The sequence below is a fragment of the Schistocerca cancellata genome, chromosome 3 (assembly GCF_023864275.1).
Source record: "Schistocerca cancellata isolate TAMUIC-IGC-003103 chromosome 3, iqSchCanc2.1, whole genome shotgun sequence".
NCBI lineage: Eukaryota > Metazoa > Arthropoda > Insecta > Orthoptera > Acrididae > Schistocerca > Schistocerca cancellata.
The window spans coordinates 265,210,670-265,225,630 of record NC_064628.1 but is presented as its reverse complement, the minus strand read 5'-3'; the positions used below and the strand labels follow the sequence as shown (position 1 = coordinate 265,225,630).

At 38.8% G+C, this 14,961-nt stretch overlaps 1 protein-coding gene across 1 annotated transcript in view; it reads left to right on the top strand.

Annotated features, from left to right (window-relative positions):
- The window catches only part of LOC126174916 (uracil-DNA glycosylase-like), a 41,517-nt gene that overhangs the window by 17,212 nt on the left and 9,344 nt on the right, over positions 1–14,961 (top strand). Inside the window, exons 4-5 of the mRNA XM_049921353.1 lie at positions 5,426–5,514; positions 5,903–6,081. Coding sequence (XP_049777310.1) covers positions 5,426–5,514; positions 5,903–6,081 — 268 coding nt within the window. The remainder of the gene's footprint in view (positions 1–5,425; positions 5,515–5,902; positions 6,082–14,961) is intronic.

The window sequence follows — 14,961 nt, the reverse complement described above, 5'->3', positions numbered from 1 at the left end:
CCTCTCCCGAAACTGTTTAATCAGGAAGCAACAACATATAGCAGATTTACACAACCTATCATTAATGTTTACTGCACCTTAACTGCTAAAAACCAGCCGATTGTGCTTTGAACAGAAGTTCTCCTACACTTTAGCTACTGTACTCTGTAAATTGAGTGGCAAATTATACTTTCTTCCTGACACTGTGGTAGGAACTGGAACTGTCATAAGAATATGTTCAAAAGGAATCCAAAACCTGTCTGCCAAACGTGGCCAATGAAATGATCTTGCTGGTCCTGCTGGTGCCATGAAGTTCACAAATACATCACCTTCTGCTTCACAGCACTCTGCAACACATCCTAAGTACCATTTGTCATCATAAACAGCAATAACATAGCAACCTGGATGTATGTTGGTTGTTTTGCTTCTGAATCCTGAGTCAGACTCACTGTGAAGACACATGTTGTGCATGAACCTATAGTCATAACCGGACAGTCTGCTCATCTGCACATTGTCAGAGTCCGCTGGAGAGAAGTGATGATGGCTCCTTGTGCCTGCAACAGTTTTAACGTTTTCTAGTCTGCTTCTGATTTCACCTCATCTTTTGAAACATAGAATGATTGTATGCCAGAGATATTTTTCTGTACCCAGGTAAATAATTGAAGAGGTGTTAGAATGTGATCTTCTGTAGGGTGCTGCAGACTAGTTCATGATGCCATGCACTTAATGGTAGCACAAATACCATCACATAGATTTTTACCATGACTTGTTGCAAAAAAAATCCATTCTGCGTGAATATGAAAATCATGGTAATGCATGCATAAATTTTTGAGATTTTTACAGTTTTTGTACTGACTAGCTGCCCCATCACTGAAGTTTTTCACAAAATGTATGTGAGGCAGCTTGTTTTTCACATATGCCATGACAGTGCGAATGTGGGCATGAACTGCGATGGCATCATGAATTAAACAGTCACTAAAAACGCACAGGTTCATGACACACACATCACCTGATTCGTCTCTACAGTAAATCGCAAATGGCTGGAGATTTGCTTGACTGTTGTCCCAATGATATCCTTGGATGGCATCTTGATAAATGCGTAACTTTCAGAAAAGTCTAGTATTACTGTAATTTAATTTGTTTCAAATTATCCTTACAAAACTGGAGATAAGCAGATTGTGCTGTTGCTGTGAAGCTGTGTGTGGTCAGTTTGTCCATTTTTTGACAACACATTTCTGCAAAATCTTCCACTGTACTTTGCTTTGTTTCAAGACTTTTGCGATCCATGTGTGTCCATTGTTTGAAGAAACAATCCATAAGGAGTTCACCATACAGTATGTTATTCATGTGTTCTGCAAGACAGAATCTTTTATAGCAGCAAACATCAGCTTATCATTTTGATGGGTCTCACATACACAAACATTGTGTGTGCCCCTTGCTCTTACAGGCACAACCCATTTTGGCCGAATATTGAAAAAAGATGATAAACCTACTTTGGTATTGGGATACTTTTCTTGAATTCTCATATGTTGCATAGCAACAGTCTTTTTTGCATCTGTACATGTACATTTCCCATTTTCACCTTTACGTAGTATTTTTTTCCAGGCATTAATCGGCTGTAGTCACTATTTTCATAAAACTCTGACACTAGCACTATTATTTCTGAACTCAAATGCTTACCCTGAACCTGCTGAATTTGTGGAAGCACTCCTTGGGTTGCTTTTATTTTCCTAGCTTGTTTTACGATATATGTAGAAACATTGAATTCCTTTGCAGTGTAGTCAAGAGACCAGCTGGAAGGTGCAAGGGTAAGAATAGCTACATTTTTCTGGCGTGTGGATATGGCACTTTTTTTTTTTCAAATCGTGCACAATTTTGTCTAAATCAGAGCATTTCTGGCATGATTTCTGTTCCTTGGAGCAGATAGTTCTTCCTCTTCCACCATTAGTGTGTCAGCTATTTTGTGTTTTAATTCCATTTGAGCTTCTTGTAGTTTTCTTCTACCATAGCTGGGCCTGTCTCTTTTCCCAACTTTGTGTGTCTTCATGGGAGACAAACCAAGAGCAGTCACTGAAGTATTTAATTGCTCATCTGCTGTGGTTTTAGGTGGCTGATACTCTTCGTCACTGTCATGTAAATTATCAGAGTATTCTTCATTTTTTTGCAGTGTAACACACCTGGAACATGACTTTTGTCCTGGTTTCATGTTGAGGCTACACTTCACTGTCTTCTTATGAATCTGAAATGGATCAAAGCAACTTCTTTGTAGGAAAGAATACTTATCCAGAAACACTTTCATATGATGATAACCAACACTAAAGTTTCCTAGAACTGTACTTCTTGTGCCCACAGGGTGTAACCCGCATCTTCATAGCAACAAATCTTGGTCCGATTCATACAGTCAAAGCGAATGCCACATTTTGTTCCATATGTTGTTTTATGACATTCAGATGCTTGTGCTCTACCAATACTGCAACTTGTTTGAACAAAAGCACCACTAGTACACTCTTCTGCCTCCATACTGACTTTCCAAAACATTACTGACCAGTCTGAACTAGAATCTTAAAAACATAAGTAACCTGTAATTGTTGCTTGTTTCCTTTGTTGTACCTGCCTAACAATGTCTCATTCTGTCCCTGAAAACTACCATTGTTTAACTTTCTGTTGCCTAATGGTTCCCAACAATTGCTGCAGCTTTATCTGAAACAAGCTGTCTGCATCATCACTATTACTTGCTAATTCGTGTTAAAAGAAAACGTAACCAAATACATCTCCAACTTTTATTGTACACAAATGCCTTGCAATAACAAGTTGAAATTTTGTCACATATTATATTATGGTCTACTTATGCAGTGTTTGAAATTTGACTTGGATATCGCTTGTCCCTTTTGTGCTACCACACTTCGAAAATCCATGTTTTTCAGGTAATTTTTCAAATTTTTGTATTTTCGTGTGCATGTAACTCTTGTTTGTGTGACTGATATGGACAAGATGAGTTCTGTGTGTGTTTAGGCCACATTAAGCTTACCACAAAAAAAAAAAAAATGTATACCCTTTTTGAGTGAATTATATTTGGCATAGAGGGCACCTGCAATATGTACCTTTTAATGTATTACATTTTTTTAGTCACTTTTGGAATTTTTTATTTTCCCTCAGAAATATGTTGTTGGTGTTTTGATTCATAGAGTGTGTTCTCTAAGTGGATGTTACTGGGTTGTAAAAATTTCACTGGACTGTGTGGAATAGTTCCAAAGTTATTAAGACTTGAAGTTGGGTCTGAAGATAGATTGCCAGATGCAGGTTGCAATTTCCGGGTCATGCCACCTTCTTTCACGAGCCATAATTCTGGAACTAATTGGCAGGGGAACTTAAAATTTTGTACACGAGTGTTCCACGCTTGGTAGCATTGGTGTGCTAAATTTCAGCCAAATCTGAGACTTATCAGCGGAAACATTTTCTCAAATTGTTTGAATTGACATGGAATGACCCTCTTGGGAAAAATTACGGCTGTAGTTTCCCCTTGCTTTCAGGCCGTTTTAGTTAGTGTTATAAGGCCAGATCAGTCAATCATACAGACTGTTGCCCCCTGCAACTACTGAAAAGGCTGCTGCCCGTCTTCAGGAACCACACATTTGTCTGGCCTCTCAACAGATACCCCTCAGTTGTGGTTGCACCTACGGTACAGCTATCTGTATCACTGAGGCACGCAAGCAACCCCCCCACCCCCACCCCCACCAATGGTAAGGTCCATGGTTCATGGGGGGGGCGGGGCATTATCATATAAGGATATCATCTGTATTACCTTATATTTTTGTATATTTAAAGCTATTGGCCACAGGTCGCTGACTGTGAATATTTTGAATAAATTTTACATGCTGATGTTTGATTTGGTTGGAATGTGAGAGATAATTTATTAATTACTATGTAGCATGTTTTCTATATGCTGTTCTCACATTGGATAATTAAAAATATCTATCAACGCATCACTTACATTCTCTTAAAGTCCAATAATAAGTGACACCATTGTTCCACAAAACTTGCAAACAGCCACATTGCGTGTTTATAACTTCAAAAACCTTGGCTTTTGGGTAGCCTATCTTTGACACCAGCTTAAAATCACCCAAAGAAAATTATTTCTAAATGATAAGAAATCTTGATCACAAATGAAACTTGTATCTTTCTACTGGGTAGTAGGAATGCCAAGTCTTAACAAATTCAAGCTTCTAATCAAAATGTATAGAAATGGAATAATGTAGCTCCATTAGTGTCATCATGTGTGACTGGTCAGATCAGTCTTACAGTTGAGTGTTGAGCTGCCAACATGAAAATGTGGAAGCAATCGTAAATATGCCTATACTTTCCTTAAAGTACATTTATGATTTACACATGTGTTGTGGAGAGTGGAGGTGCCAACTCATACCAATGAAGCCATGTGCTCATGCAATTGAAAATTACTTCCCCCCACATACATCTCACAAAATAACCATGATAAAAAATTTTGAGAAATTAGAGCTAATAACTAAGGTTTACTGACAGTCATTCTTCCCAGGTGCCATTCGCGAGTGGAATATGCTCAACGGGGGATAAGTTAGTGGTACCAGAAGTACCTTCTGCCACAGTCAGGTGGCTGGCAGAGTATTAATGTTGGTGTAGGTGTAGTTGTATGAGTATGATGTGTAGCCTGCTTCACCTGCCCTTCCCAGCAAGGGGCTTGTGCCTGCAAAACAGGTAACACAGTGAGCATGTGGAACTGTAATTTGCTGACACCTAGCCCCGTGCCGCTTGACTCGCAGAATTTTCAATCACAATGTTATTTTAACCAAAGTATATATTCAATTGTGTAGCAGAACCTGTGTAGAATGCACATGTTCGTTCTACTAATATCTTTAAGAGTCCCAGACAAAAACTAGATGTTTGATAACCCATTTCTTGAAAATTGAAAGGTATCAAATGTGAAGAAAGAATATTATAATATTTATTGTTAACAGCAGCAAACAGCACTCGTTTGTCTCCCCCCCCCCTCCTTTCCTTCCTTCCCTCCCTCATGTCATTGCATGTTACATGATCTACATGCTTTGCTTGCCATAACCCGTATCCTCTCCTATGCTTTGGCACACTCCTTCCTTCTATGTTGACACTTGTCTGTGTGGGCAGTTGCTCATAAACAGTCATTGTTGCTATGGGATGTACAATTTACATGTCTATGTGTGGAAAAGTATATGCTTTACTTAAACTGAAGTAGAAGGGTAGCTCTCTCAAGAAATAGTTTAAATTTTCTGTGCTGTTAAGTTTGCATGTAAGATGCTTACATTATCAGCAGGTGAGTGGTTGCCTTTCTTTGTTTTTGTTTATTCTTTCCTCCCTAGAATTTCTATAAAGCTTATACATCTCATGTGATTCTTCTGACAGTATTAATGAAAGCAATAAATTCAAATCTCTCTTGCAGTCTGTTGAACATGTATAAGGAGCTGGGAACTGACATACCAGGCTTCAAGGCACCTGTGCATGGAAATCTCTGTGGCTGGGCTCGTCAAGGTTTGTTTGTCTTCCTTTATTTGTTATGTTGTTCACTTATTTTGTAAACCAATCCATCATCAGCTTAGTAAGTCACATTCTTATTAAACATGGTAATTTAGCATTTAACACTGTAGGGGTCTAGCCCACATTGTGTCTTTGTATTCCCATAAGGTAGCTATTTCTTGATAGGTTCGCTATTCCACAATAACGGGATCTCTCTAATTTCATCCTTCCCCTTTTCAATCTGTTTCATTAGTTGTACTCTTAAATTTGTGCAGTGACATCAAAATTATTACTGCTGAGGAAGTTAATATTTGTTTCTCTACAGCTGTGAATATTTTTACTGAGAGTCGTGTTTCCAAATTTTTTAATTTGTTTTATTTTCTTTTTTACTTTCTTGCTCTAGGAGTTTTATTACTTAATGCTGTCCTGACGGTTCGTTGCAACAATGCTAATTCCCACAAGGATCAAGGATGGGAGCAGTTAACGGATGCTGTTATTAAATACCTCAGCAGTAATCATAACAATATTGTTTTTCTTCTGTGGGGATCATATGCACAAAAGAAGGCAGCAGTTGTTGACAAGGTAATTTATTGTAAACTTAAATATGTCATAATTGGGAAATTGATGTTCCTTTTTTTGTATGTCTTGGAAATACTGAAAATATGCATGACTTAAAGGTGAAGAATGACTCATTCATTTATTGTGTATTAGGTAAATCAGGTTAGTGCAGTTATAGTGTCAGTTCCTGTTGTGTTGCATGTTGATGTTGGCAAATTGTTGATGTGAGTTGTAGGCAGTTGGGTGATAGGATATGATAGCCAGTGACACTCACTGAATCTAATGATTTCTTTTGGCAGGAAATAAGAATTGAATTAAATTTGTTTTCAATATGGAGAGCACTCTGGTTATTATGAGTCCTAATGCAGGTTACGGATTTTCATATTTATTTGGTGAATGGAAAAAATTAATGTGCTGACAGACTGGTCTGTAACTAACCCCAAGGCCTAGGTTAAGTTTGCATGTGGCAATTTGATATGAGTTGGCGAAGCCAATGAATGCGAATGGAAGAAGCTGACAAATTGACTCATAACATATCCAGAGGGCTGGGTTATTTTGAAAAGTGACAAGTTATTTGTTAGTTGGTGAAGGCAATGTATCTCAGCACGAAAATAAGATTTTCACAATAGATTGATGTCTGGTGTAGCCTGGGATATTGTTCATCGCAGTAACATACTTATCATATTTCATGACAGTGTGATATAATTCTAATGTAATAGAACAAAATACTAGCCAACTTCATTTTTGAACCAGGGAAAATTCCAAATGAGTATTCTGATTGGCTACTAACAACTGACTTTCAATTCATCATACTTGGTTGCTATTGTTTGTCACACAGGTTGTTACAATCATCAGCACAAAATGCACCAAGTGCAGACACCATAAGACCATGTTTACCAGTAGATCTTCCTATGAAGGAGAACCTTCAGATCTGTGGAAAGAAGTATTTTGAAGATTAACATAAGGGAGCCATTTGTTAAAAACTATATCTTAACGTTCTGTATTACAATTAAATGACACTTTGCTCCTACACTGTGTATCCCACATCTTTAGGGATCTCTAAACTGAACATTCTGAAACAAGAAACCAGTGGATTAAATTATTATTCAGTCCCTGAGTGGAGGAAATCACTGACCCCAGAACATTCTGTTAGACTTCAACAGACTACATTTAAGATAGAAAACAGAGCAAAAGCAAAACTCCTCAGTACGTCAAGCAGATACTGTTTGTCATACTCCTTTGCTTGTACTGTCACCAGCAGTTTTGAGTTAGGAATTTCATTGCAGGCATCTAGTTTAATGATGATTTCTGTAAATCGAGGTACTGGTATTTATCATTTAGGAGTAATTAAGGAGGAGAATACCCTTGATTTAATGTCTCATAATGTCCATGGAGTCTTTCCCTCATAAGATAATTAACTTGTGGCTCATGTGCATGATTCTACTGCTGCAGTCCTGGCACAACTGACAAAGAACGGAGGGATGCCGTGCTTGTAAACAGTATAGTATGATTGTTTTTAAATGTAAATGAGACTACATACAGAGACCATTGTATGTCAGGAGTTGAAGCGAATGTAATAATCCATTTCATTGGCCATATTTAATCCTTGCAGTGGTAGTAGGTATATGATATTTGTGATGAACTGATGTATGCAAATATATGCTGCCTAATGTGCCTTACAATTTTCTTGTTATAGTGCAATTCTCTGTATGTAGTTCAGGCATTGAAACAGCTGCTGAATTTCAGAAGTTACTTGCTTATGGAATTTGACACAGAATTTTCTGCTTTCGTGACTGTGTACTAAATAGAGACTTATTGAAAGCTTTGGTAAACAGAGACTTCATCTTATTGAATATTTTATTAAATCTGTATAAAAATCTGTTGCTTGTTTTTCTTAAATGCTTAAGAAAGACTATGCTCTATTGTTTTACATAGTATAAAGTCTTAATTGACAATATTTTGGTGCCATTCATTCGGTACTGTAATTTTCTCATTCAGTCTTCTTTTCTGTTGTACGTAATCCTAACATTTGTCTCCCGAGTAAAAGAAAGCGAAAAGATACTAAGTCTTGCTGAGGTCTGAAAGCAAATTTTAATTTTAACAAATAGTTAAATTATTGGGTCAATCCATACCAAGTGGTCTAGCACTTGCTTGACCATCTCAGAAAAATTTTATACCGTATTTACTCGAATCTAAGCCGCACATGAAAAATGAGACTCGAAATTCAAGGGGAGACAAAAGTTTTAGGCCGCACCTCCAAATCGAAACAAAGTTGGTCCATTGTAATACGAGACACAATTTAGGTTGAATGAATGACGATACAGCTACAGTAGTTTGGTTTGAGTTGTAAGCTTAGCAGGTAAGCTTTACCAGGTAGCCATTGCTATGTGTCAAGTGCTCCGTCATATTTATACGGGTACCCTTCCTTTTACACTTGCTTCGTCTGGTTTGAATTGATTGCTTATTTTTCTTTGATCTGATAAGTGCCGTTTTCTTTGTTATAGGTGTTTGCATCACTCTCAGCTGAAAATGCATTATTGTACTGTGTCATGCATTGTTTGTCACATTCTGATAATGAGTGTTTACGGCCTGTCGCCACTCGCAGCATGGCTTGCTTTTGTGTGCGCTACCGCCGCTTACAATTAAAAGAGAGAGAGAGAAATCGTCTCATTAGCGAAACAATGGCAAGAGACTGCTATTTGTTGTTACTTACACTGCTGCTTTCTTTGATAATGATCAACAAGAACCAAACAATATACTGCATATGATAGAAGATGTTCTGAACAAGAGTTTAGCGAAAATGTTTCTCCGTTTGAAAATCTTTGCAGGCGCCTCTTTAGTACATTACATTCTGCACAGAAATTAGTCATCTTAGATTTAAAAATCTAGTCCAATTGCCGTGCTTCATTTCTGACTGCATCACTATTAGGCATAAGAATAATTTGGTTATAAACATGACATGATATGTATATTCTTCCACCTTTGCTGTTGTCTCACTCTAGTTTCGTATAGCAGCAAACACGAAAGAATACATGGCAAAATGTTTATATTAGTATTATTCTTATGGTGAAGAGAATACTGCATGTTATTCGCAATTCAAAAAGTTCCTATTAGCAACCGTCTCTCCTCACAGGTAGGAAAAAATTCAGAACGTAGAGTTGGCCATATTGACAAACATCCCAAATAGTCTTGCCAGTCAGATTTTCGTAGTGCATTGAAATGCTGCTACATTTGAAGATGAACAATACGGAATTTGTATTTACTTCGTTGGATAATGTATGGTAATGCAGTGGTCGAAACTCGGGGCGGAGAAGAAAGCTCGTCTTCCACTCTCTCTCTCTCTCTCTCTCTCTCTCTCTCTCTCTCTCTCTCTCTCTCTCTCTTTTTTTTTTTTTTGACGCAGAGGTTTTGGTGCCAGTATTTATCTTTGTGCCCGCAAAGCATGCCTGTGCAGTGCTACATGCTACATATATCCGACGGCAGAAGTTAGTTGTGGCGGCACCTACTAACATTTTTCAGAACTTCCGCTTACTTTGCACTCGATTCTAAGCTGCAGGCAGTTTTTTTGGATTACAACAACCGGAAAAAAGTGCGGCTTAGATTCGAGTAAATACGGTAAGTGGTGTGGCAGCTCTTGTGAAGTTTCTTTGCTCTCTCTATTCTGTAAAAGTACTTTGGAGAGATTCTTTTTCCTGTATCTGGAATTGGCATTCTTGCGCATCCCCATTACCTGCGAGTGGGTTGAATGTTCATCCCGTTCAGAAATAGGGTGGGCACAATGAAATGCATCTATGAAACAGTCTTCAAAATTCAACTGACTACCACAAAACAGCCAAAACAAGAGACTAGATGAACCATCACGAATCTTAGAGGAAAACCATTGATGACACTGCATTGTCTGTCCTTGAGAATGGCTTAGACTCTGCCCCAAGCAGCAGTACCTGTTGCGGAAGCCATCAGTGGAGTAGAAGAAGTTGCCTCCGCTCTACCAGTGGACATGGTGGAGATATGGCAAAATGCTTTGTTAGTTATGAGTCTGTTGGTAAATGTGAACACTACATCAGAACTTGGCTCAGTTTGGGGAATGTCTACAGAAGCCCAGATTCCGAGACAGTAAAAGATGACCTGGGACTCTGGAAATAAGGAGTGTATTATGTACCATGTGAGTGTGGGAATGATTCTGTTGGATAAATCACGCACACAGTTAAAGAAAAGTGCACAGAACAAAAACAGCACGCTGACTTCCAGTAGCCCACAAAATCAGCAACTGTGGAATATTGCCTTGAAACAAATCACAAAATGGAATACTAAGATACAAAAATTCTGCACAACACATCCCACTATTGGGACTGTAAATACAAGGTTGCTATCGAAATCCAGCTACATGAAAACCTCATTAACAAGGACAATGGATTTCAATTTAGTCAAGTGTGGGCCCTTGCACTGAAAATTCTTCAAATGCAGTGGATACATAACACTGAGCATGACGAAGGCTGTGTGTGGACTGAGGACCATCATTTAACTCCCAAACACAAGCTACCCCCACCAACACAGCCAGCACGTCATGCCATCCATACACAGGGTCAATGGAGGGGGGAGACAACTTATGATGTGACTTACCAAACGAAAGCGCTGGCACGTCGATAGACACACAAACATACACACAAAATTCGAGCTTTTGCAACCCCCGGTTGCTTCGTCAGGAAAGAGGGAAGGAGAGGGAAAGACGAAAGGATGTGGGTTTTAAGGGAGAGGGTAAGGAGTCATTCCAATCCCGGGAGCGGAAAGACTTACCTTGGGGGAAAAAAGGACAGGTATACACTCGCATACACACACACATCCATCCACACATATACAGACACAAGCAGAATGTGTCAAATTAATTGACCAAATTGTTAAGAAAAAACAGCTGTAAAATGTTAAACTTCAGGAGATAACAGGGCGAAAAAGAATGAGGGTAATAACTTTATTTCTATTCCATTTTTGGGGAACGTTTCATATAAGATAAGAAGACTTTTACAGAAACAATACGGTTACAGAGTTGCATTTTCCGTAAATAATAGCCTGAAACAAAGAGTAATTCATACCATTGGAGCACGGGAAGAACTCGGCACTAAGTCCGGTGTATACAAAATTACTTGTAACGACTGCCCAAACTATTACATTGGACAGACAGGTAGACCCATTAAGGTTAGGTATAAAGAACACATGTAAGGTAAAAATGGGGAAAACGTACATAATTCCACGTTTGCCGAACATCTATGGCTCTTACAGCATACGCCACGTGAATTGGGCGACGTAGAGTTGCTTCATGAAGCTAATAAAGGTTACAAACTGGACTTGCTTGAAGAATTAGAGATTTTCAGGCATCTGTCTCTAAAAGATGGTTTTGTTCTTAATGAACAGGTGCAGCTTAGAAACAAAAATTTTTTAGACCGTTTCAAACCCCTCCTTGCCTTAATATAATATAGTCTGGCTGACTAAAAGTTAGTTTTCTTGCTTGTTGATGCTGGTGAAATGCACTTTTCCTGTCTTGTTGGGATTTTACGTATCTATTTTTGATGTTTGTTGTTTGTGTTTTTGATGTGTATGTGTGGTTAATTGACTAGTATGTTTTTATTCACGACAGATGGTTTAGTTTTATTATAACATTTTGGTTGTTTTCGCTAGTATGTATTTCACCGCCTACTTTACGCGAGATTCTCGCACATTACACTAGTGTCCTCTCTCGTTGGATGTTCCATAGCGCAAGCTTTATCTGTTTGACACTAGAACACAGGTAAATTGTTTCTATATTTTATATTTTACAGAAATGTTTTTAAATGGTCTGATATGTTTTATTTATTAAGACAGAAAGTTTGAATTAACACAACTTTTAATAATTTTTGATGCGCTTATGTATGTATTCATGGATTTTAATATGCGCGAGTGTCTGGCACATACAAGTGCCCTCTCTCGGCGAAACCATCTGCCCTAGTGCTTTCACACTCTTTGTCTCGATAGTTCATAGGCGAAGTAATGGTGCTAAACTGTTTGCTTTGACCCTGTGCCTATAGTCATGTTGTACAAATGAAGAAGATGTCTTAATTATTGTCGACGCCTTTGGCACAATTGTTTTATTAATCTCCATTGCATGATGTAATTTTAGTAAGTAACTAAAGATTTTATGCCTGTATTACTCTGGTAATTTCACTATTACTTAAAACCTTGGTAAAGAATTTTAATAAATTTTTATCCTGCAACTGTTTTTGGCTGTCATCCTTTATCGTGAAGTTTATTATTTGAGATACTTTCTCAATGCTTTGCATACACATACAAAAACTCAAAAAGTTTTCTTAGGCATTCACAAATGTTCGATATGTGCCCCTTTAGTTATTCTGCAGACATCAAGCTGATAATAAAGTTCCTCCCACACTCGGCGCAGCATGTCCCCATCAATGAGTTCGAAAGCATCGTTGATGCGAGCTCGCAGTTCTGGCACGTTTCTTGGTAGAGGAGGTTTAAACACTGAATCTTTCACATAACCCCACAGAAAGAAATCGCATGGGGTTAAATCGGGAGAGCGTGGAGGCCATGACATGAATTGCTGATCATGATCTCCACCACGACCGATCCATCGGTTTTCCAATCTCCTGTTTAAGAAATGCTGAACATCATGATGGAAGTGCGGTGGAGCACCATCCTGTTGAAAGATGAAGTCGGCGCTGTCTGTCTCCAGTTGTGGCATGAGCCAATTTTCCAGCATGTCCAGATACACGTATCCTGTAATGTTTTTTTCGCAGAAGAAAAATGGGCCGTAAACTTTAAACTGTGAGATTGCACAAAACACGTTAACTTTTGGTGAATTGCGAATTTCCTGCATGAATGCGTGAGGATTCTCTACCGCCCAGATTCGCACATTGTGTCTGTTCACTTCACCATTAAGAAAAAATGTTCCTTCATCACTGAAAACAAGTTTCGCACTGAACGCATCCTCTTCCATGAGCTGTTGCAACCGCGCCGAAAATTCAAAGCGTTTGACTTTGTCATCGGGTGTCAGGGCTTGTAGCAATTGTAAATGGTAAGGCTTCTGCTTTAGCCTTTTCCGTAAGATTTTCCAAACCGTCGGCTGTGGTAAGTTTAGCTCCCTGCTTGCTTTATTTGTCGACTTCCGCGGGCTACGCGTGAAACTTGCCCGCACGCGTTCAACCGTTTCTTTGCTCACTGCAGGCTGACCCGTTGATTTCCCCTTACAGAGGCATCCAGAAGCTTTAAACTGCACAAACCATCGCCGAATGAAATTAGCAGTTGGTGGATCTTTGTTGAACTTCGTCCTGAAGTGTCGTTGCACTGTTACGGCTGACTGATGTGAGTGCATTTCAAGCACGACATACGCTTTCTCGGCTCCTGTCGCCATTTTGCCTCACTGCGCTCTCGAGCACTCTGGCGGCAGAAACCTGAAGTGCGGCTTCAGCCGAACAAAACTTTGAGTTTTTCTACGTATCTGTAGTGTGTCGTGACCATATGTCAATGAATGGAGCTACAGTGAATTTATGAAATCGCTTCAATCATTTGTAATAGCCCTGTATTTTCTTTCTGGTTGACGTTACTATGAGCAAACTGAAGATGTGCCTGTAGGTAGACCTCTGTCATCTGTAGTGGCTGGTATGTACATGGAAGACATTGAACACAAGGCACTAGACTCTGCACCATTAAAAGCAACTTACAGATATGTTGACGATTCATTCATCATTTGGCCTCGTGGGAAAAATGAAGTTAAAGTTCCCTTGCAACACCTGAACTCTGTCCACAACCAAGTTCAGTTCACCATGAAGGTGTAGCAAAATTGTCAGCTAGCATTCTTGGATGTTCTCTTTCGGAGAAAACTGGACGAACATTGGGAACAGTGTCTATTGGAAGAAAACTCTCACAGACCAATATTTTCACACCTCTAGCTGTCATTCTGTCACATCGCGTGGTCCATACACGGAGCAGTGGAAGGGGGCGACAAATGGTATATGTATCACACCCACTGGCCCAGGACATCGGCTAGCAGGAGTAACTTGATGATGGCATGTTACGCCACCAAAAATTTGTACTACAACTATCAGTCAATCTGGCTGCATGCCTGAGAGGCTTTTAAGCAATTTAGCAGTCACACGAATTGCAGTCACGTGTACTACAACATTACTGACCACTTTCGCGTGGCAGTGTTTGTGGGTCAGAAGTGTTTACTAGGTGCCATGTTTTTGCCACAGAATGGATGAACGCGAGCTGTTGGAGGTGAGTGTGGTTCTTCTGCTTTTGCATCATCCAAGGAATCAAGTTACAAAGGACAAGAGAGACTGAGCTTTGTGATTAGATAAGATTTACTTTCTTTCCAATTGATCCATAGTGAAGAGATCCTCCAGGATGTAGAACAATCAATAATACATGACGAATATTTACAACTGAAATAAATAAGCTAATGTATCTTCCACTGGTCCCAAGTGGAATCATCATTTTTTTAATGAACACTGTATTGAAAGAATCATTTTACAAACACTCAATTACTAACCTTGCATTAATGCACTGAATTTAAGATTAAATTTTTATTTATTTATAAGGTAATAAACATATAATAGAAATACTACAATACTTATTTACAAAGAAGACGTTACTGCACTGAAATGGTGCATAAGTTATATTGTACTGACACACACACACACACACACACACACAAGTTTGTTCTACTGAGAAATTCATCGATGGAGTAGGAGTTGGCCACCAATAAATCTTTTACTGAAACTGAATTTTATTGGCAAGTCATCGAAAATGTGTTTTCCTGAATAATGCACATCTTTTTGTACAAGAGTAACTGACTTTAAATCCTTGTGAGAATTATTCTTATGTTGATTCCATGAATTGAGCTGTTGGTTTGAAAAA